The sequence below is a fragment of the Arabidopsis lyrata genome (assembly GCF_000004255.2).
Source record: "Arabidopsis lyrata subsp. lyrata unplaced genomic scaffold ARALYscaffold_5, whole genome shotgun sequence".
Lineage (NCBI taxonomy): Eukaryota > Viridiplantae > Streptophyta > Magnoliopsida > Brassicales > Brassicaceae > Arabidopsis > Arabidopsis lyrata.
In genome coordinates, this window is record NW_003302551.1 from 12,049,383 (window position 1) to 12,073,496 (window position 24,114).

A 24,114-nucleotide genomic window follows, 5' to 3' on the forward strand; every position below is an offset into this window, starting at 1 on the left:
ATCGCAATCCGAGCGTAGAAGAATACCTTGGCCAGGGGTACCTTTGAGATAGCGAACCACACGCAATGCTGCTTCCCAATGGTCATGGCGTGGAACTTGCATGAACTGCGTCAAAATATGAACACTATAAGCAAGATCCGGACGAGTGACAGCGAGATATATCAATCGGCCAACTAAACGACGATATCGTTCCGGATCCGGAAGTGGTTCACTAGTCGAGAGAGCTAAAGTATGGTTTTGCTCCAATGGAAAACGTGCTGGTTTAGCCCCGAGTAATCCCACCTCTTGGATAATATCCAACGCGTACTTGCGTTGACAAAGATATATGCCTTCGGAGTTCCTAGCAACTTCAATCCCAAGAAAATATTTCAAAGCACCAAGATCCTTCATATGAAATCGTGAGCTCAAATAGTCTTTAAATTGAACTATGGCCATACTATCATTTCCCATAATCGCCAAGTCATCAACATACACAAGTATGTATAACTGAATCCCATCGCGGATATATGTAAATAGAGAATAATCCGTCTTTGATTGGCATAAACCATACGATGTCAAGGCATCACCAAGCTTTGCAAACCAACAACGTGGTGCTTGTTTCAGCCCGTAAAGAGACTTTTTGAGTTTACACACACGCGAAGATGAGGACGCAGTAAAACCAGGAGGAAGTTTCATATATACCTCTTCATCAAGATCCCCATGGAGAAAGGCATTGTGAACATCCATTTGATGTACTTCCCATGACCGGGCAGCTGCTACTTGCAAAAAAATACGAACCGTCCCCATCTTTGCAACCGGAGCAAATGTCTCTTTGTAATCCAAACCTTCTGTTTGACGATTTCCAAAGACCACAGGACGAGCTTTAAATCGTTCAATAGAACCATCGGAACGATACTTAATCGTAAAAACTCACTTACATCCAAGTGCCTTCTTATCCCTCGGCAAATCAACAAGATCCCATGTATCATTATCTTGCAAAGCAACAATCTCATGTTGTGCAGCCATACGCCACCTCTCATCCTTCATTGCTTCAGCGAATGATTTTGGTTCAACATTAGCCTCAATCATCGCGAGAAAAGCTTGATAAGGAGCTGAAAATCTATGAGAATCCACATATTTAGCAATAGGGTAGACGACAAGAGCTGAAGAAGGACCCGGCTTCTTTGGTTTTTCAACAACATACTCCTTTAATAAAACGGAAGGAAGCTTCTTTCTACAGCCCTTACCAAGTTCCTCCACCACCGGAGAAGGTTCAATAGTGTCCGTAGTAGAAGATAAGGTTTCACTAGAAGACGCAAGAGTGTCATCTCCACTCGGCTCCTCATGTTCTGTTATCACCGTCGCCGGTACACCATTCGTCGTCACAACCTCCACCTCTTCCTCATCGTCGGTATCCGGGTATAAAGACGGTACGTCAGGTGAGATCTCCAAAATTGGTGGAGATGGGAGTTCTGCAAACGGGAATGAGTTCTCACAAAAAACTACATCCCGGAAAATAATGAACTTCGCAGCCTCAAGATCATAGACGAGCCATCCTTTCTTTGCATAGGGATATCCCATAAACACACACTTACGAGAACGACTTGCAAACTTTTCACCGTCGCGGTGTTGATTATGAACAAAACAAAGGCACCCAAAGACTCTTAAGTGTTCAAAGCTTGGTGAATGACCATTAAGAATCTCATATGGTGTTTTTCCATGAAGTACCATCGAGGGTGTCCTATTAATGAGATATCCAGCAGCAAGGATACACTCCCCCCAATAATCAATCGGAAGGCTAGCTTGAAAACGGAGTGCGCGAGCAATATTCAAAATGTGGCGATGCTTCCTCTCTACTCTCCCATTCTGTTGTGGAGTTCCCACACAAGAAGTCTCATGAACAATTCCATGTTCAAGAAAATAATCTTTCATACATAAGAATTCGGTACCGTTGTCACTACGCACCGTTTTTACTTCTTTATTAAACTGTCGTGAAGCCATTGCTAGAAACCGTTTGATATGTGTTGAAGTCTCACTTTTCTCCGTCATCAAAAATAACCAAACACCACGAGAAAAATCATCCACAATAGTGAGAAAATAACGAGCTCCAGAAGACGCAGGAGTTCGATATGGACCCCAAACATCACAATGAATAAGCTGAAAAATCTCTATTGTTTTATTATTACTCGAAGGAAAACAATCTCTTGTTTGTTTGGCGCGGAAACAGACTTCACACACCGAATCAGAAACTTCTCTAGTACTACTAACACCAGGAATTAAAGAAATAATTTTGGAAGATGGATGCCCCAAACGCCGATGCCACACATCCACCGTAACATTCACGTGTAAGCCAACAGCCCGAATTGCATTCACTTCCCGAAAATAGTAGAGACCATCTCTTTCTTCACCGCTTCAAATCAGCATCCGCGAACGGTCCTGAATAGCACAAAAACCAGGACCAAAGTGAGCAAAGCACTTGTTTTGACGAATCATCTGAGAAACTGATACTAAGTGGCAATTCAACCCTTCAACAAACAACACATGTAGCAAACAGAGAAATTGACCAAGAGTCACTGTTCCTCTCTTTGTTGCTATAGAATATCTCCCATCCGGAAGACCCACAAGACATGGTGAGATATCAACAACCTCTGTCATAATATCTAAGCAACCTGTCATATGATTTGACGCGCCCGTATCTAATATCCATGGAAGTTTAAGAGTCTTACCCGTGAGAGTTTCAGAGGCCGTTGTTTTTCCGGTGTAAAAGGTGCTGCAAAGGAGTTTCCATTGATCCTCCGTGAAGCCACCAGGAGTAGAGACCGGAGAAATCGTAACACCCTGACTTGTGGTAGGCGTTGAAATGGGTCCAACAGCATGAGCCACCGGCTTTCCATGAGGTAGAATCAAAGCGGAAGTACTCTCTTGTCTTGATGGTGTTGTTCCTTCAACCCGAGCACCCTTCCACCATACAGGATATCCGTTTCGCGCATAGCATCTCTCTTCACCATGTCCTTTCTTGCCACAGAAGCTACAGATTTTATCTCTGTAATCTCCACGTCCACGTGAAACCGTCTGAACAGCAAATCCAACCACGTCAGGTCGCACCTCCACCTCCTTATTCCCGATCCTCATAGTCTCATCTCTTTGAACAATCGAGAACGCTTGGTTTAAGGTGGGCAGCGGATCACGAGTCAAAAGACTTGATTTAAGTGCCCCAAAAGTAGACTCATCAAGCCCCATTAAAAATTGGTGCACTTTATCCTTCTCTCTCTTCCGATTTCCACGTCCCTTAGCATCACATGAACAAGTACTGCAGACACATTGATCCTCCTTATCATAATCTGAAAGATCTTCCCATAGCTTTTTCAATTTCCCATAATATGACTTGATGCTCAAACCCTTCTGCTTACAAGTCACTAACTCATGTTTTAATTGTTGAATCCTTGGTCCAGAAACCACCCCATATTGCTCCGCTATATCATCCCACAAGTCTTTAGCAACTTCAAAGTGTGAGATGTCACGACGTAGAGACGGATCAATTGTGTTCCGGATCCAAGAGACTAACAATGAATTAATTGTCCACCAATCCTCAATCTCTGCAGCATCTTCAGCGGGTCTATGGATTGATCCATCGACAAACCCGAACTTCTTGCGAGCACGCAACGCTGTTCGTAGTTCACGAGCCCAATCTTCAAAGTTATCCCCATTAAGAAGAACCTGCGATATCAAGGTCCCTGGATTATCACTCGCCGACAGATCGTAAGGATGAATCGTGCGCCGCTTCGAAACTACGGCTTCAGCCACCACCGCAGCCACCGGGTTCCTCGCCGCATCATCTTCTGCCATGGTCGAGAATTATTTAGAAAAGTTTAGCCTTGTTTGGCTCTGATACCATGTAGAGAAACACACAAGTTTGGAAAAGTTTTCTCTGATTACTTCTTAAGCTCCTAGAGCTGTATTTATACACAAGGATTTAACCTAGAACATGTATCTACGATATACACATAAAAGACCAAAAAGGACAACTCAATATTAACATATATTCTCATCTAATAGGGTTTTACGGTGTCATCTATTCTAGAGAGTCCCTTTAACATTTTTCTATGCTACATACCCTTGAGGAGATTCTAGAGTCTTAGGCTTTAAACGATTCTTGTATATATACATGGTGCGATTCAACAAGAATCCAAAACTAAAAGGGAAAATATCTTTGGATAAATCTATATATAATAGCAATCTAATAAATACCATTTGCACATCTGAACGGTTGCGTCTTTTTATCGCAACCTTTCGTTTAAATCGGTTATGTCTTTTTATTGAATTTTCTCTTTGAATTTTTGTTGAATTATTTACGGTTATATTTGTTTAACTACAGTCGTATCTTTTCAGTTTACAGTTATATCTTTATAGTTGCATTCATTCATTTAAAGTTACGTTTTTCCATTATATAATTTCATTGCATTTTTTGTATAGTTAGTAATACTACGAAGTTTTTTTTACATCAACCATTAGACTACATATCAAATTGGTTTTATTAACCAAAATAACAACCTCCATAAATACATTTTGCACTTCCGAACGGTTGTGTCTCATTATCGTAACTTTCCGTTAAAATATTAATGGTTTTTTTTTTGGGTGTGTTTTTTATCGCAACTCTTCATTAAAATATTGACGGTTATTTTTCGGTTGTGTCTTTTTATTGCAACTTTCCGTTAAAATATTGGTTGTTACTTTATTCGTTTATGTCTTTTTATCGCAGCTTTCCGTTAAAAATATTGACGGTTATTTTTTATCGGTTGTGTCTTTTTATCGCAACTTTCCGTTAAAATGTTGACGGTTATTTTTTCTCGGTTGTGACTTTTTATCGCAACTCTTCGTTAAATATTGACGGTTAATTTTTTAGTTTACGGTTATTTTTCGGTTGTGTTTTTTTTCTCGCAACTTTTTGTTAAAATATTAACGGTTACTTTTTTCGTTGACGGTTATTTTTTTTGTTGTGTTTTTTTCTCGCAACTTTCCGTTAAAATATTGACGGTTACTTTTTTCGTTTCTGTTTTTTATCATAACTTTTTGTTAAAATATTGACGATATTTTTTTCTCGATTGTGTCTTTTTTTGTCTTTTAAAATATTGACGGTTATTTTTTTCTCGGTTGTGTCTTTTTATCGCATTTTTTTGCTAAAACAGTTATTTTTTACTCGGTTGTATCTTTTTATCGCAACTCTTCGTTAAAATATTGACGGTTACTTTTTTCGTTGACAGTTATTTTTTCGGTTGTGTCTTTTTATCGTAGCTTTACGTTAAAATATTGACGGTCATTTTTTTTTTGTGTCTTTCTATCGCAACTTTCCGTTAAAAGTTTGACGGTTATTTTTTCTCGGTTGTGTCTTTTTATCGCAACTCTTCGTTATAATATTGACGGTTCTTTTTTTTGTTGACGATTATTTTTTTGGTTGTGTCTTTTTATCGCAATTTTCCGTTAAAATATTAACATAACTTTTCTCGTTTGTGTCTTTTTATCGCAACTTTTCGTTAAAATATTAACGGTTATATTTTTTCGGTTGTATCTTTTTGTCCTAGCTCTTGTTCAAATATTTACGGTTACAATTTTTCATTGATGGTTATTTTTTCGGTTGTGTCTTTTTATCGTAACTTTCAGTTAAAATATTGTCGGTTTCTTTTTTTGTTTTTGTCTTTTTATCGTATCTTTCCGTTAAAATATCGACGGTTTCTTTTTCTCGGTTGTGTCTTTCTATCGCAACTTTCTGTTAAAATATTGACGGGTATTTTTCTCGGTTGTGTCTTTTTATCGCAACTCTTCATTAAAATATTGACGGTTATTTTTTTCCTTTTGTGTCTTTTTATCGTAATTTTTCGTTTAAATATTGACTGTTATTTTTTCTCGGTTGTGTCTTTTTATCGCAACTCTTCGTTAAAATATTTACGGTTATATTTTTCGTTGACAGTTATTTTTTCTGATGTTTCTTTTTATCATAAGTTTTCGTAAAAATGTTGACATTTACTTTTTTTGTTGTGTCTTTTTATCGCAACTTTTCGTTAAAATATTGATGGTTATTTTTTCTCGGTTGTATTTTTTATCGCAACTTTCCGTTAAAATATCGACGGTTATTTTTTTTCGGTTATGTCTTTTTATCGCAACTCTTCGTTAAAATATTGACGGTTATTTTTCTGGTTGTGTTTTTATATCTTTTTGGTTTTGACCCGCTAGAATTTTTCCTCTCTATATTATAACTCTTCGTTAGTTATTTTGTCACTTATAAATAATTTTATATTCACAAAAAATGTTTCAAAAGTGTTTTTTAATCATAATTTGTTTTTTTACATTTTTATTCATAAATTTTTTTAATATCTTTAGAAAATATTTACGATATAACTTTATGACATAGTTAATTTTATATAATAATTCAATTATTTTAATATATTATAATAATAATTTAATACATAAACGTAATAAAATATATTTGTTGAAAATGAGTTCCCCCGCGATATCGCGGGGTTCATAACCTAGTTTGTATAATGATTCTAGTTAATAATATCCCGAAAATATAGGGTATTTTTTTTGGGAAAATTGGAAATAAAAGACAAATAATTAAACTATTGTTCATCTATGCATTCTATATTCATGATTGGTCATATATACTTTAATATTGGTCATATATGATTTCATATAATTAAAATCCCAATATGCCCCCAGTCTTTTAAAATCTTACTAAACTATTAAAAAAATTCAAAATTAAATTGATTTCTTTCTAAAAACAATTTGGAAAAAATATAGGACAAAATCAACATATATTTACATTCCATTATTTGTTTTGCCGTAGATAATTTCATATCTTCTTCTTCTTTGATTCTCTTGCTCATCAAAGTTAAGCTTTCGTAATTGTTCTCTCCTCTCTAATAACGCCATATTAAATAATTTTTTTTTCTTCTTCTTCTTCAATCTCTCTCTCTATCTCACTCCCTTGATTTCAATTTCTTTATGGAGCGCAACTATAATTTTTCGGGTTTTGAAACAAGAAATTAAGCGTAATCTATAGGAAAAAGTGTTAAGTATAAAGAAAAATTCTAATTTGTGTTATAATTTATTCACTTAGGTATAAAGAATTTTAAAGTATTCAAAATTCAACTAATTTTCCGGGTTTTGAGACAAGAAATTAAGCGTAATCTATAGGAAAAAGTGTGAAGTATAAAGAAAAATTCTAATTAGTGTTATAATTTATTCACTTAGGTATAAAGAATTTTAAAGTATTCAGAATTCAACTTCTGTAATTTGCAGATGTAATCAAATTCACTATATTCAATTTCCATATTTTAAGATATTGTTTTTTAAAATCTAAATTAGATAGAATGTACTTTCTAATTTTTATAGAATAAAAAAAATCTTAAGAATATGTTTTCTAACATTCTTAGAACATGAGTAAATATTAGAAAACATATTCTAATTTTTGTAGAACAAAGAACAAAGTATAGAATATGTATTCTAAAAGCTGTAGAAACTAGTATTCTAAATACCGTAGAACAGAAATGACTTCTAAATTTTGTAGAACATGTAGAGTGTGTAGAATACATAATCTAAATTTTGTAGAACATGTAGAGTGTATAGAATATACATTCTAATTTCAGAAGACATATTCTAAACTTTATAGATCAAATTTTATCCATCTAAAACGAAAACAAAACAATATATTTTTGAAATTTTATATATCTTCATGTCTTTTTTATCATTTTAATACATATTTTTCTTAATTATTTTTGAAACAATTGGTTCAATCTTATGCAAGGGGTAGTTTAGGAATAGTTGATATTTGTTCATAGAATTCATATATGGACAAATACTTAAATATTTATCCCTTAGTTCCAATTTTCCCATTTTTTTAAAAAATCATTTTAGAATTGCGTGACATTCGAAATTTTGAGTTCGTTGCATAAAACGGTGTTGTGAATTATGTAAGAGTCCTTTAATTTCATGAAAATATGTTTAGGATTTATAACTTGAATTGTAATTCATAGTTCAGTCTTCTTGTCCATCAAGTTCCGATATATAGGAGTGATGATATTAATGATAATTTGGTACTGAGTTCAGTTTTTAATTCTATAGGAGTGCCTCACTTGTTGTTTTGTGTAATATCTTTTTTGTTATGAACACAATTTGGTACTTCTAAAATAACATATTGGAGCTAGTTACCAATCAGACAACAAATAATAGAACCAACGATGATTAAGTTATGAAACAAAGATAGTTAAGTTTCATCTAACTACACTTCCTACGATTTTTTTTCTCTTTTTTGTTATGGTTATATATTTATACTAGATTTTATTCCACGGTACACCGCGAGTCGATTTTTTAACTAAAAAATTAAATTTTAAATTGTATTTTTTAATATTGTTTATTTTGTTAAGTGTTTAAGATTGTATAATTGTATTTTGATTGTTAATTTTAAGATTTCATCCGTGATATTAATACCGTCCCGTATTAATATCGATCTAAACCCGTCCCACTATATAACCGCATCCCGTGAAATTAAACATCATTTTGTTATTTTTAATAATATTTTATTTAATAGACATATAATTCGAATAAATTTAAAAGTTTGATTTTTTATATATTTTTTTAAATTTTAGTTAATAATAATGAATTCTATATAACGATTTCTGAATTAATTGCGTATAACCGACAGTCAAGATTGAAGATTAAAAACCGGATTAAGATTTGAATGGAAACGATTAAATAAAGGGATTGTTGAGATCTTTTAAGGAAATCGAACTGTAATTGTAGCAAGGATTAGTTATGCTTAATATATTAGGTTAAGATTTTTGGAAATGATTTTTATGTTAATATCTTTGATTTAATTTTTAAAATGTAAATAATTAATGTTAATGACATTTGATCGTAAATAAGTTGGAACTCCAGGATTTATTTCATAAATGTCTCCAAAAATGTATATATAGACTAGAATTTAACCCGCGGTACACCGTGGGGTATATTTTTTTAAAAAAATGTAATATTATTTTTTAAAAGATTAACTGAAGATATATCATAATAGTTTGTATTTTCAAATGTAAATATCTATTTATGTATTATTTAGTGTATGATTACTATTGTTTAGGTTTCAATTTTTGAAGTATAGATACGAAAACATACATTTTTTAAGTAACGATGTATGGTCAATTTTAAAATTTTGAATATTTTACTCCGCAGTATACCGTTGGTCGATACTTGTATAACTAATTTTTTAAAATTTTAAGTTGTATTTGTTTTGTTAATATTGTATGTTTTGTTTTGTGTTTAAGGTTGTATAATTGTATTTTGATTGTTAATTTTAGGATTTTATCTGTGATATACCGTTTTTTATTAATATCGACCCAAACCCGTCATCCTATATAAACCCGTCTATATTATTCCGTTAGCTAAATTATTAGTGTTATAAAATCCAAGATAATAAATTATTATTATTATATAATCTAACAATTTTATGATCTCACCCGTGGTATACCATTCCTTGAATGATTTTAAATTTATACTACTAATATATATTTTAAATTTATCATATAAATTATATAATTTTTCTATGTGAATATTTTGATTATTATAAATTAGTAATTTTATTGTTATGCAAAATGTTGATATAAATATTTGCTGAATCGGTTTTATGCATATTTTGTGGAGTAAAATTCACAAAAAAAATTTTTGAAGATATATGACAAGATTGTGTAGAGATTTGTAGAAACAAATTAGGCAAGATATCGTTTGGTTAATATCTTTTATTTAAATTTTGTAAAACTAAATAATAAATGTCAATGGCATTGACTCGTAAATAAGGTGGAACTTCAGGATTTATTTGCTAAAGATACTCCAAAAATGTATGTATATATAGATAGCTGTTTTGTTCATTATCATCATGAAACAATCTAGAAAACGATTGTTTTATTATTTTATGAAAAATTTAACACAAAAAATTATTAAATAGACAAGACAACCTAAGAAAAGAGTACAAATACCACAATCTACAAGCATCCTTTGTCGATGAGGGCAACCTCCATGCTTCCATTCAGCTCCACATGTGTAGCAAAACGAATATCCACATCTATCCATCAACCATGCATAATATAATGTTAATTAGGCAAAATTGAAATTAAATTTGAATGGATTATATAGTAGAGGATACCTGCAAGTTACATGGATGCATCCTTCCGAAAGTTCGATCATGTGTTGGCACTTTTCACATTGACGCCACAGATTCTCATTTGCAAGAACTTTTAGCATCTTATCATCTGATGTAGGATTATTACCCAAAACCTTGTAATCGTCACACGACAAACTACTATGCCACAAAACTTTGCAGTTCATGCAAAAGCGCTCCCCGCATTGGAAGCATCTCATAGATCCATCTTCTTCAATAAATTTAGAGAGCTTGGTTTTCGACATTAAAGCCGAGCACCTCGGGTTCGGGCAATAAAATCTCTCCGTTACTGGAACCGATTCCTCTTCAATCCGTTGTTCCCACATCGCTTTTAGTTTAGATGTCAAAAAATGAACACAACTTCTAAGAGTCAGCTTAGACTCACATTGATAATAAGGACATATCGGTACAGTTCCCTCGAGAAGCTTGTCTTCTATAAATCGTTTCATGCATTCCAAACAAAATTTATGATTGCATAAAGCAACATAATACATCTGCTCAGCTTTGAAATTATCATCGAAACATATCCTACAAGTCTCAGGGTCCACAAGTAAGCTGATTTCACAATCTTTTGTTTCCATTGCAAATTTAACTTTATTTATGAGTTTAGATGATGAACCGAGCCAAACACATGATTAGAAGATTAAATAGGTCGAATATATAAACGTATAAAATCCGGTTGCGCGTGAGTGTAATTAGTTTGAAAGTAATTGTATAATTTTTTTATTAGAGAATATGTGAATACTGTACCATATATATATATGCATTGTCTGTGTACGTAAGACATCCTATACATTAATCAGAGAAGTTTAAGACCATACTGATTTTTTCGTACATGAATCATGATGAAAAGGAAAAGCAATACTCAAACTAGATAAATCACTTTATATTGAAATGATATATTAAAGATTTAATTTTATATTCTTATTTTTCGTTAATTGTTAATGTATTTAAATATACATTTGTAAAAGTATAATCTCTAAATTAAATTGTCATAAAAGTATTCCTTGTATAGTGTTAATAGTTATTATAGTTAAAGATATAAAAATTACAAATTTTCTTCTTTATATAAAATAATTAACCATTTCAAATATTAAATTTCAAAACTTATTCTAGATTCTCTAAATAAAATAGCAAAAAATTATTATTTAAATAATATGTGGATTAAGTAGATAGATTTTAAACTAAAAGAAATTGCAATATAAATTAGTTCAAATCCGTAAACAAAAAGATATTCCTATAATAAATCAATCATATAAAGTACTGTAAAATGGAAATATAAAATGATAAAATTAGAAGGAAAAAATGTCAAAAAAAACAAACTTGAAATGTAAAAACACGCAAGAATAAACGAGTTCAGATCCTTGGGAGGAATCCGACGTCTGGCCGGAGAAGATCTCCGGAAAATCCACAAAGAACTTTGCTCTACCGAAACTCCCATCCTTTACATTTTTTTCTCCACTTCTTTGTCAGACGCACAAATTAACTGATTGTTTGTGTAAGCTAAAGTATGTATGTTTGTGTTGTACTCTTCTTTCCCAGGTTGAAGACAAAGCTCCTAAGGAACTGAACTAGGTTTTGGAATCAATTGTAACATGTTTCAGTGCCGGACATATATCCTCCAAAGAAATCTACACAAGTTTTCATAAATTTTAGACTATCGTCGACCCAAATGATGACAAAAAAAAAATGAGATCACTTTTTATTTTTTTTCTTTAAGCAACATGAGTAATCAACATTGTTTTATTATTCTAGGGAAAAAGACATGTACAAAGGGTCATTAAAGTGGCAAAAAAGCCTAAGCCGGCTAGACTACAACATGTACACACTGCACAATCTTCCGCAATCATATTTCTTCGATGAGTGCAACCTCCATGCTTCCACTCTTCTCCACATGTGTAGCAAAACGAATAGCCGCACCTATATATACATCAACCATGGCCATTACAATGTTAATTGCGCAAATAATATAATCAAAAATATTCCAAAAGAATTATAATAGCTAGAGAATGTGATTATAGATGATACCAGCAAGTTACATGGATGCATCCTTCTGAACGTTCGATCATCTGTTGGCAATTTACACATTGACGCCACATATTATGATTTGCTAGATTTTTTAGCATCATATCATCTTCCGTAAGATGCCATCTCATATAATCGTCGCACAACAAGTTATTATGCCACAACACTTTGCAGTTCATGCAGAAAGGTTGAGAGCATTTGACGCAACGTCTCTTAACTCCAGCTTCTTTAATTGATTTGGAGAGTTCGGCTTTCGACATTAAAGCCGAGCACCTTGGATTTGGGCAGTAAACTCTGTCCGTCACAGGAACTGATTCTTCTCTATTCCTTCGTTCCCACATGTCTCTTTGTTTATGTGTCAAAATATTGTCACAACTTCTAAGAGTTAGCTTAGACTCGCATTGATAATGAGGACATCTTAGTACACCTCCCTCGAGTAGCTTTACTTCTATATATCGTTTCACGCACTCCACACAGAATTGATGACGGCATAAATAAACAGAAAACATCTGCTCAGCTTCCAAGTCATGGTCGAAACAGATACAACAAGTCGCAGGCATATCTTTGCTAACTTCATGAAGTATTATCGTTTCCATTGCAAGTTTATAAGCAATACTAATTTGAGTTCTAGTCTCCAGAATAGATTTTGTTGCGAATTGACTATGAAGATTCTTCCTATATATATAGAAGCCAAAATTTTAGGGCTTTAGGGTTTTAGGCCCTTTGTGAGTTTCCAAATGATTTATATATTATGTATATTTTACAATATCCCCAAAATTTATCATTATCCGTTCGCACCCACTCCCATGTGTTCTTATGAGAATATCTTCATGATCATGTTGCAATTTTGAGGAAAGATCTTTTCATGGTGGAGTCTGTTTTGGCCTACAGGGACCTAGAAAATTTCCTAATCAATAGACTTGATTTGATCTATGTTGCACTGAAACATCTGATCTATGGTTTTAATGATGCAGAACTTGTAAATTTGTCCTTTCTTCTATGTAAAATAGCAGTTTATCTTTACGCTTAAAAAATATAATTAAAAACACCATATATGGATTCAACTATATGACCAATGGTCAATGGATATTAAATGGATTCAAATATGACCAATGATGTGTTGAAACTTAAACTTTCTATATAGCTTGTGTTTTTAGTTTACAAATAAACAAAATCCCCATCAAGAAAGAAGATAGATAGAATGCAGAATATGAACTTTCGAAAAGTAGCATAAAATATGAACCAGCTTTCACTCAATAACCAATTTGAGAGGTTTGAACATTCAGGCCGCCCTCGGGGTTTCACCATTGTATTCAGGTTGAATTGGATCGGTTTCGTCAACTAGAACCATCTTACCGGTTTCAAGATACTTCTATGTGAGGCCTACCAACGGTTAAAATGGAGTTGTTAACCACCCACCAAGAAAACTTAATATGGGATCGGGTCTTAGTGCTATAAAAGAGACCAGAGGAATTTTATGATCAATATGCTCGTTTAACAAGTGAGATATAAACACATTATCTCCTCATCCAATTTCAAATAAACAAATCACTTGCGAAAATTGGAATCGTTTGGGAATATATATTAAAAAAAATTTCACGTTTGACATAAAAAAAAAATTTGATCTCACCTTTTGGCAAAGTGAGATTCATTTCTCATGTTTTGGCAATTATTCCGTTTTATGACGAAAATGCCCTTGACGAAAAACCAAACGGCACAGTTACGTTACGGTTTAGTTTCTATTAGCGGTTTAGTTACTTTTTGTCTTGAAAAAAAAAAAAAAAAAAAAAATTCAAGAAAACGAAGAAGAACATTCATCATCTTCGTTCGACATCTCCGAGAGATTCGAGAGAGAAGTAGAAATCAGTTCGGAATTCATTCATCCATCTTCGTTTTCGACATCTCCGTTCGAATTGTCTGCTACTTGATTTGAGGCATTGCATTGAACTCGAAAAACCGGCGAAGAGAAAGTTCCAGTTTTTCCGGCGAAGGCGACCTGAGAAACATCCGGCGAGATACCAACCTTCGAGATGGCTGGGAATAAACCAAACGACGTAGTCTCTAGGAAGAAGCATACGCAGGAAGGCCCCGAGAAGGACAAGGTGGAACTCAGAGTATCCCCGAGGAGGAAACTCCCTCCGAGAAATCCGCCGGAGGAATTGGGTAAGTTCCGATATTATTCCGTTTGTAGTTTCTTTGGGTGTATCGGAATCTTAAAGCTTGTTTGATTAAAGGGATAGAAGTTGCCGGATTTTGCTATATCTGTAGTTTGAAAATTTGAGAAGTTGAATTGGAAATCTCTGTTTCCGCCAAAATTCAGATGTTGAGTATATAATGATGATAATTACTGTGTACGTACACGAATTCATACATCCGTACTTAATTGTATATCACTTGTAATTGCAGGCAGTACAAGCGTGGCTCCGACTGAAGATCTTATAGTTGAAGAGTTACCACCTAGACTCTTTGCCCTAGACCGGTACCCTGTCAAGACGAAGATGAACGCGTACTCCAAACCGGAATACCTTTCTGACATAGCACAAGTTCTTAAGGGAAAAGAGGAGATGAAGTTTCTTCTCGAGTCTCCATTTGGGGACCTTTTTAGGAAACCTGCTAACAAGTCTTCCTTCTCAGGTAAACTTGTTCTTGGACTAATATGTCGTCAGTTAGTGACGAGTAAAGTGAATGAGATGTGGATGGTCTTCGGCGGTCATCCAATAAAATTCGGATTAAGAGAATTTAGTCTGGTAACTGGTCTAGAATGTGGGACATATCCCAACAAGAAAGACGTGACGGATGTGCTAAAGGTCAAAGCTGGGAGTCAAAGTGTCTGGAAAACTCTGTTTGAGGAGAAGTTTGGGGAGAAGCCGAATCCAACAGTGCATGATTTGGTGGTCTGGCTGAAGGAGGATGAAACCATGGATGGGTGGAAGCAGCTGGCCTTATCTCTTATAATCTTGGTAGATGGTGTGATAGGGTGCCATAATAACCCCATAAGGCCTTCTAAGTTCACTGTTGAGATGACGAAGGACGTGCAATTCTTCTGCAAATACCCTTGGGGAAGGGTGTCTTTTACCCGTACTTTGGAGAGGATAGCAAAATTCCAAACCCCTTCAGATGCTCAAAAACTGATAAGGTGTGTAAAGGATGGGTCTTATGCACTACATGGATTCCCATTAGCACTCCAGCTGTTTGCGTTCGAAACAATCCCATCCCTTGCTAAGCTAGTACCTGATGATGAAGCTAACAGGACATTTACTCAGAGGTCTATCCATCATCTTGCCTCACTGCGGGCAATCAGGACATCCAGCATCTTGGAATGTGAGGCTGCTGAAGAGGTATGTACAATTGTTTATGTACGTACATTATTTAAAAAGTAAGTGTACATTCTCTAAGTGGTTAACAAACTTATTGGTGTAGGTTGAGGTAACCTATCTTGTGAAACCAGAGGACAATATTTGTCCTCCATCCCTGTCATGGGATGATGAAGTTGAGGATCCAAGAGTTGCTTACATTGAGCGACTGTTGTTAGCTGGTCATGAGTGGAAGGAGGAAGAATGGGTTGGAGGTAATGCTGCATTTCCAAAGCAGGAGCGCCCACCACAACTTGGAGAGATACGTGAGTGTAAATGTTGTTTTTATACTTTCTGATTATTGTCCCTTGAAGACCAATCAATGATTAAACTGGTCTATCGTAGGTGTGAAGAAGAGGAAAAGAAATGTACCAGCCCCGAATGCACCTGCTTTGAAGAAACAGAAATCTGTTGTGGAAGAAGAAAATGAGGACACTGCTGAGGATTGTTCTGAAGATCCCCAGTTTGAGAAGTTTGTAGTTGAACTTAGGAGGTGTTTCAAGAGGCAGGAAGCACAAAATAAACAAATGCAAGAAGACTTGAAGAAATTTGTCCGTAAGGAGATTCGTGCTGCCTTAGATCCAAAGGTCAAAAAGACAGAACCAACCAAAACTTCCCATGCTTCACAGGGCCCAAATAAATCGGTGGTTAAGGCACCGATGAGTGTGAAGAAGGCATCTAAAAAGATGTCTACAAAGAAAGTCTTCAAGTCTGGAACAAGAAAGTCTTCAAGGCTGAAGAATATAATGACGTCAGTTGCGGAGATTACTCAGCTTTCTGATGGTAACTCTTCCTCTGAGGAAGATGACCAGGTATGGCATGTACGTACATTTATATATAGTATTTTAAATGTACGTACATGAAGATTAATAACTGTAACTTGTCTGCTATGGTACAGGATGAAGCCAACAATGAAGGTGGTTTTTCTGTAAATGATGGAGGAGATTTTTCGAACAGAGACGAAGGTATGGTTGACACTGGAGTAGCTAACATTTCAGTTGGTGGACCTACACCTTCCCATCAGGTATGTCGTGTACAAATATTTTTTTCAATTATTTCCAGTTGTGTACGTACACATAGGCTTCAGAAGTGTATGGTATACTATGTTTCAGGATGAAAGAGCATGTGATGGTGGTGAGTCTGTCCTTGTTGGTACACAGTCAAGGACCGAGGAAAAAGCTAGTGCTGACACAGAGATGGAAGAAATTCCATCTCCTGTACCTTCAACCTCTGTACAGGTATGTCTTGTGCTAATAGTCACATACTGTTTTCCATAAGTGTACCATTATCAATTATTTTCAGTTCTCCACGTACATATAGCTTAAGAAGTGTATGGTATACTATGTTTTAGGATAAAGGACCAATTGATGGTGGTGAGCCTGTCGTAGTTGGTACACAGCGAGGGACAGATGAAAAACCAACTGCTGACACAGAGATGGTAGAAAATCCATCAGGTTTACCTGCAACATCTGGACAGGTATATGGTCTGCTAATAGTCAAATGTAGTTTTCCATATGTGTACTCACATAAAGCTTAAGACGTGTATGGTATATTTGTTTCAGGGAGAAGAACATGGTGCCGGTCTTGAGAGTGAAGCAAATGTTGGGGAGCAACCAGAAATTTATGAGGATAATGATAGAGATACATCTTCTCAGGCTGAACACACCGAGGAACCCGGTGTAAGTGTACGTACATTTGTCTTTCTTATTTCCCGTGTACGTATAAGTAATGATTGTTTCAGACATCACAAAATAGAGTATATAGCCGATGAAGTTGATAACTACTGCCACAGGTTGATGCGGGAGATGTACCCAATGTAGTTGCAGAGAGTAAAGTGGATGACTTAGTAATTGAGGGCACCCTAGGGGATTATCATTCAGTGTCCCACTTGCGGAAGCTCCAATACCACGGTCGATAGTGACTTCGGATATACCATTAATATTGGTATCCGTGTTACCTTCGCAGCCTGTATCTTGTACACACTCTATAGTATACGTACATTGGTACAAACCATGTTGACACGTACGTCTTGGAGTCACCGTTGGTGTACGGTCACCCGAATGAGAAATGTTATCTCCGCCAGGTGCAGTAACTAGCCGATTATCATTCAGTGTCCCACTTGGGGAATCTCCAATACCACGGTCGATAACATCATCCCCAGAGACATCGTCTATACCATTAATATTGGTATCGGTGTTACCTTCGCAGCCTGTATCTTGTACACATTCTGTTGTGTACGTACATTGGTACAAACCATGTTGACACGTACGTCTTGGAGTCACCGTTGGTGTACGGTCACCCGAATGAGAAATGTTATCTCCGCCAGGTGCAGTAACTAGCCGATTATCATTCAGTGTCCCACTTGGGGAATCTCCAATACCACGGTCGATAACATCATCCCTAGAGACATCGTCTATACCATTAATATTGGTATCGGTGTTACCTTCGCAGCCTGTATCTTGTACACATTCTGTTGTGTACGTACATTGGTACAAACCATGTTGACACGTACGTCTTGGAGTCACCGTTGGTGTACGGTCAACCGAGTTATCTCCCCCACGTACACGATGACTTGTGTACGTACACTCTGCCAATAGACGACTGAATTCCCCTGGATGTTGAACCGTTTGTTGAGTGAGAATGACGTCCTCCTCAACATTCCCTATTCCATATTCTTCAATAATTAAATCGTTCCACTTGTTGTAATCGTAATCTTCGCCACTGCCTTCACTACCGTCTATAGTAGGATCGAGGGTACTTCCCCCCATAGATCCATCATCACCCTGATAATCATCATACCCAGCACCATCTTCGTTGTCCTCCTCCTCTTCTTCATCCTCATCTGTTTTATCGTCTTCAACGTCGTCTTGCTCATCTACGGCCTCATTATTTCCATCTACATTTGAAGCCGCTACGATGGGATTTGGTGTCGTTGCACTCCCACACACACGGTAACTCTCACCATCGGTCCTAGGGACAGTATTCTCGAGTGCCTTGACGGTTGTAATGAAAGAGACAAACAAGGTGACACTAGGATCCCCACCACGAATCAAAAAGAATGTATCCAGGTTCATTTGATTGTCAATGTATACAGGAGGGCGTTTACTTTCTATCATCACTGACATCTTTCCCGGCATCCAGTAACTAATTATTGGATTGCATTCTGTGCACTTCGAACTGAAAACCTCGCATAATGTACGTACAAATGCCGTGTACGTCATGTTTTGCCTAACACGTACACAACGACCAAACCAGCCTTCCCATGGTTCAAATTTCCATTCTTCTTCTTTGCATTTCCACTCACCCACCATAGTAAATACGGGAATATCCATTACCAACATGCATCATAAATTCAGCAGAACCCCATTAAATGCAAATGAAAGCATGAATATATCTACAAAAAACAAAAAGAATTCCCAACTACACACTTATAAACATAAATCTATCCTCATTTAGCAATTTCAACTAAAAAAAGTGGAAATAAAAATATTCTGGGTTTTTATATAAAAACAATGTTGATCTTAGCACACAATCAAGACCCTAGTGTGTTAAAACAAAAAAGTTCTTAACCAATTTCATTACTTACACGTTCAATGCTTGTCTTGGCTCCAAACTTTGTAAATCAAGAAGATCAAACCGATGCAGAATCACATTCGTTCAGAAAAATTTGTTTGTTTGATGGATCATGTTTGTCTCTTACAACTATTCACACATATAAACTAATATTAGAAAAAGTAATGATGACTTTTGCATTAATTGTGACATGAGTCATGTCTAAACTTTTTGGGCATTAAATACTGATGTCTCATTGTGTTTTAATGTTATTAATCCCAACTTGTCACTGTACTCCCGCACAAATCAATTAAGAACGAAATATATTGCTTAACCGGAACAGTGTACGTAACTGAACCGCTTAACTGAACCGTACAGTGAACAGTACATCGGTCCGTTGGTAGGGGTAAAATGGTCAGATTTTGGCCAAAATATCAAAACTTGAAAGCCCATTCTCACTTTGCCAAAACTTGAAATTAAAACTTGGTCAACTGCCATAACATGCAATTTACCCTATATATTATTAGTTAGCAATACATAGAGATATCTTATAAAATAGATAAAATAACAAGAGTTGGATAGAAAATACATAAAGTAGAGAGACAATTATAAATCACTAGCTATCCTCTTTCAAGAAGACTAGATACCTTGTTGGATTTGAACCAAACTTGGGACATAAGTGAGGAGAAGTGGGCGTTTAGACTCTTCATCATGATCCAAATGTACGTATTTATCCTCTCCTGCAATATGTAAGATGTTGTTGTAGTTGGAAACCCGTAGATTATTGCAACACAGTAAAACTTTGTTCTCATGGTCGACCGAGACACTCATAAAAAATCCTAGAGTGAAAACAACGGAACTTGCTCCATGACATGGCTCCGGTACTCTCCATCTTAGTTGCTATCCATACATCTGATTTGAATCTCTCATCAGAGCCATAGGTAGCTAACATACAAAGTTTTTGCTCTTCTTTAGTCACTGATAAAACCGCACCTAAAAGAGTTTGATGATTAATATCCAATGGAAGAGACAGACTTTGAAATCTCTCTGTTGAAAAATCAAAACTTAGTAAGAAATGATCAAATGGCGGCTCTTCACTCATCAACGCAAGCCAGTAAGTAGTTCCCTTGACATACATGCCACGACTCCTATGTTGTTGTATAAACCACTCGGTAGTCGAACCAATATCCCTCCACGAATTAGAAGCAAAGTCATAGACTTCGGACTCAGTTTCCACGGTGATATCATCGACAACTCGATGCATCCTCAATATTTTGTAACAGGAGGATTTGTCATCGTAACCGAGAGCATAGTAGTCATTTTTATTGTAGCTGTTTCTGGCTTGGATCCACCTGGTTTGCCCTAAACACGGATTCCAAACAACAAGGCTATTGTCTTTGGTAATGCATACAAGTAAACCGTCGGAATGATAGGCGTTACATACATCGATTTGTTTCGAAAGATGATCTTGTAAGTTGAATTGACTTGTTATCTTTGCAGAGGCAGTAACTTTACCATGGAGATAATCAACGCTCACTAAGTAAACCCTAAAATTAGTTACCATGAGAACTAGAGAGGAGTGCTTTGGAGTATTAGCATAGTGCTTCTTAGCAAATCTCCCATCTTTTACAAGAGCGTTCCATCTTTTCGATGTTGATCGTAATCGTACTAGAGATTTCGCCGGAACTCTAGAAAGAATCTCGACTAGCAAATCTTCCGGAAGATATATTATGCTTCTCCTCTCGGTCCTCTTCATCATCTCTATCTTTAGAGATTCTTATAACTTGGATGGAACTACGGAAATTTCTAGACCTAAATGTTTTTCTCTCATTGTTTTATAATCGTGACCTAGCCTAAATCAAGGAGAGAATCAAATCTATTGTGGGTTAATAATTGTCTTCGTGTCGAAGAAATTAAGCGTGGGCCAAAACTGGATTTCAGGTATAAGGAAATAAGCAACTCATAAGGAGTTGTGCTAAAGTCAGGTTCAAGCACATTCACTCTTGGTTGTTGAAAGGATTGGTCTAAAATTCACTATGAAGAAAGAAACATGGTATCTGACTACATGTATGAAGTTAGGATCTGTTTGACACACTTTTCTGATTTCAAATTTTGCATCCATGGATTTGGTTTGGATATTAATTATATAGTGAGCACAAGTTGTTCGATGAAATGCCTGAATGTCTTTGTATAAATCTGTATGTTTGTGGACACATTAGCCTTGAAATTTTGTTTAGTTTACAAATGATCATGATGCCACTCACATGTGTTCGTGCACCATGTTCATTTAATTGTGGCGTTGCTCATAAGACTAAGCAGAAGCAACAAATATTCCTATTTTGTTCAGAAAATTTTACGAATGGTTGAATTTCTACAATATGGAGTTGATATCTTGGTGTATAGACATCTTCCATATCTTGTCCACTCCCAATACGCCGTTCTTGTTCAGTCCATCTGCGGGAATGACCATTTTAGGGTGTGGTCTGTAGCGTCCCGTCCTGGACGTCTTGGCGTCCGGCGACCATTGACGCACGTTTGTGCCTCCGTCCGGACGAACCTCCATATTTTTCGCGATTTAAATAGAATTGCCTTTACGAGGCTTAATTCTATAATCGCTTTCTTATTACCCAGCGGAAGTCTTTCTATCCTTGGTTTAATTCCAACCAACCCTTATACCGATTTTATCGTCTTTGTCCTTAAGACTTAGATCGAACCTTTATTCGGTCAAGACATGCAATTTGTTCGCTAACCATTCTAAGTCTAACGATTGCATATTCCGTTATCCTAATATCAACGGCCAATTCCTAAACGTCTAGCTTAACGAATAAGTTAGATTCGTTTACATACCTTGGCCAACATGTGGATTCGATTCCTCCTCGATCCGTCCATTGATCCTTCCCTTAGCCTTCTTGTTTCCATATTCCATTCGTACAACGATTCTTAACCAATCGTGTATTGATGGACCAATTTCTATCGTTACTTAGCCATACATCCAACCAAACCCACTGGTCTAAGCCCCTACGATAGAGATTGGGGATCGTACATTTCCCTTGGTTCACGGTGGCCGAATCAAGCTCTCGGCTCATTGGTCCATCCGTCCTCCAAATATACGCCCCTTCGGTTTCATGGTGGACGATCAAGCCCTCGGCTTATCAAACCATCCATGTTTCCGATCCGGTCGTTTATCACTACGACCGCCTACGGTTTAATAACCGTTTACCCATCCGGTCCATGGTGGTCGGTAAAGCCTTCTGCTTATCGATCCATCCATGCGATCCGAACAATATCATTATCACACCCAAGGGTCCGTGGATTCATTTATCGGATCATCGTAGGCTAGCCCATGAAATCATTCGTCTGTCGGCCATTGGTTTGCTCGCGGGTCCAACATCCATTTTATCCAACGATTCTCACCGTTGACTTTCCCGTTGGTTATCCGTCGAGTCACCATTGGTCTTACCGATTCCCGATCGGTTTCACCAAGGCTGCGGCGTTTGATTCATAAAGGCGGACGCGATATTTGATCCTTACATGGAGAACCATGTGCCTTACCCATTCTCGGTGCTTTCTCCCTTTCTCGGGAGATTATATCCATGGGCGACCCTTGGGTGTGTTCGGTTGCACTTATCCTCGTGCTTCCTCAACACCTTTCCCTTATACGCCTTCCCGATTAACTTCCCGTTAACCATATCATTCTATCGGTCTATCTTTGGATTCGTCAATACTTCCATATTGACAATATGAGATTTCGATCTATTTCTTTTTCGTGTCCTTCTTTCGACAATATGATTTATAGAACGAACGATCCATCGATCCCATAATCGAGCTATCGATCCGAACCATCAATCAAGTCATCGATCTCTCCGTCCATCCCATTCCTTGATAGAATTGTCATTCCATCGATCCGATCCATCGATCGATACCATGATCCGATCATTCAGTCGATCCGACCATCTTACCCGATCCGTCCCATCTCTATGACGAACGATCCATCCGTTCCGATCCATCTCTCCGACGATCGGTCCGATCAATCCATCCAAACATTCCATCGAACCGTTGGATTGGGAGGTAGCATGCGCATTAGTTCGGTCGATGCTCCGAGAATCCGTTCCGATTCTGGAGATACTCGCCGAGCCGCACCCCCTTTCCGACCAACAACTTCGTGGCGTGTTTAGGACTATTTTCGGATTGTGTTTGTGATTGTGAAGTGTGTGAGGATGATTGTGAGGCCCTTGGACGTTCTCCCTTATATAGGGGACGAATGGGTCCTTCCAAAACAACACATCCGTTCGTTGCACCCTTTCGAAAGGTTGCATCTTTCCGATCGTAACCATTCGGCCTTATCCACCCTTTACACCTCTTTATCCCGAGCTACCAGTCCACCAGCTCGAGTGTTAGCTGACCGGACCACCTAGCTGGGTCAATACTCGATCAGTTCACCGAGCTCGGTTGAGCTGCCGGCCAGCTCACCTAGCTGAGCTAGCTAGTCCTCCAGCTGGTTTAGCTCACCTAGCTGAGCTAGCTAGTTCATCCAGCATGTTCAGCTCACCTAGCTGGTTTAGCTAGAACGTTCTTTCACGTTCTTTCCGGCTAAGTCTTTCGGTCCGTTTTCTCGGCCTTGACTACGCATCTTTCCATGATCATTTCTCCATGATCACTAGATTATCCCGAAACCGTCTAAGTCATCTACCATTTCCTGACTTAAACGTTTCTTTCGTTCCTTGGGTTAACTAGTTCATAAGTCTTTCTCGACTATGATCTAGTTTTCCCTAAAACAAACCGGCCCCCTTTAGGATCGCGGGACGCGGGTGTTACATGGTCCCATTGCGGTGTTCGGCTAACTGGAAGCGTCGCACAAACATTCTTGGTTCTTTACATCAATGGTCAAGTGAAAAGAGATGATATGAATCTGCCTTTGTGTTTTGAGGACTTGTGGAGGAGCAAACAATACGTAGATGGAGTCAAGAACTTGATCGCGAAAATGAAACCAGAACATGATTTGTT

At 36.8% G+C, this 24,114-nt stretch overlaps 3 protein-coding genes and 1 pseudogene across 3 annotated transcripts; 1 reads left to right on the top strand and 3 right to left on the bottom strand.

Annotated features, from left to right (window-relative positions):
* Positions 1-9,907: 9,907 nt before the first annotated feature.
* LOC9313486 (probable E3 ubiquitin-protein ligase RNF144A) lies at positions 9,908-10,829 on the bottom strand. Its single transcript, XM_021026079.1, has 2 exons — positions 10,166-10,829; positions 9,908-10,084 (listed from the first exon to the last, which is right to left on the bottom strand). Exons 1-2 carry the CDS (start codon positions 10,759-10,761, stop codon positions 9,928-9,930), a joined length of 753 nt encoding a protein of 250 aa, XP_020881738.1. The 5' UTR covers positions 10,762-10,829; the 3' UTR covers positions 9,908-9,927.
* A 1,067-nt stretch (positions 10,830-11,896) lies between these two features.
* On the bottom strand, positions 11,897-12,946 carry LOC9313487 (E3 ubiquitin-protein ligase dbl4). The gene is made up of 2 exons (XM_021026078.1): positions 12,209-12,946; positions 11,897-12,100 (listed from the first exon to the last, which is right to left on the bottom strand). Exons 1-2 carry the CDS (start codon positions 12,799-12,801, stop codon positions 11,932-11,934), a joined length of 762 nt encoding a protein of 253 aa, XP_020881737.1. The 5' UTR covers positions 12,802-12,946; the 3' UTR covers positions 11,897-11,931.
* A 3,751-nt stretch (positions 12,947-16,697) lies between these two features.
* LOC110228522 lies at positions 16,698-19,664 on the top strand. Its single transcript, XM_021026176.1, has 5 exons — positions 16,698-16,796; positions 16,910-17,035; positions 17,121-17,243; positions 17,351-17,404; positions 19,638-19,664. The coding sequence occupies exons 1-5, from the start codon at positions 16,755-16,757 to the stop codon at positions 19,662-19,664; spliced, it is 372 nt and encodes a 123-aa protein (XP_020881835.1). The 5' UTR covers positions 16,698-16,754.
* A 57-nt stretch (positions 19,665-19,721) lies between these two features.
* LOC9313488 lies at positions 19,722-20,869 on the bottom strand (annotated as a pseudogene).
* Positions 20,870-24,114: the final 3,245 nt, after the last annotated feature.

What these genes read in the sequence shown, in the direction of transcription:
- LOC9313486 (XM_021026079.1), bottom strand. Translation starts at nt 10,761, where the DNA reads ATGGAAACAAAAGATTGTGAAATCAGCTTACTTGTGGACCCTGAGACT. An exon ending in TGCATCCATGTAACTTGCAG is followed by an intron (nt 10,085 to 10,165) that starts GTATCCTCTACT and finishes GTTGATGGATAG; the next exon opens with ATGTGGATATTCGTTTTGCT.
- LOC9313487 (XM_021026078.1), bottom strand. Translation starts at nt 12,801, where the DNA reads ATGGAAACGATAATACTTCATGAAGTTAGCAAAGATATGCCTGCGACT. An exon ending in TGCATCCATGTAACTTGCTG is followed by an intron (nt 12,101 to 12,208) that starts GTATCATCTATA and finishes ATGTATATATAG; the next exon opens with GTGCGGCTATTCGTTTTGCT.
- LOC110228522 (XM_021026176.1), top strand. Translation starts at nt 16,755, where the DNA reads ATGGAAGAAATTCCATCTCCTGTACCTTCAACCTCTGTACAG. An exon ending in TACCTGCAACATCTGGACAG is followed by an intron (nt 17,036 to 17,120) that starts GTATATGGTCTG and finishes TATTTGTTTCAG; the next exon opens with GGAGAAGAACATGGTGCCGG. An exon ending in AGAGTAAAGTGGATGACTTA is followed by an intron (nt 17,405 to 19,637) that starts GTAATTGAGGGC and finishes ATATATTATTAG; the next exon opens with TTAGCAATACATAGAGATAT.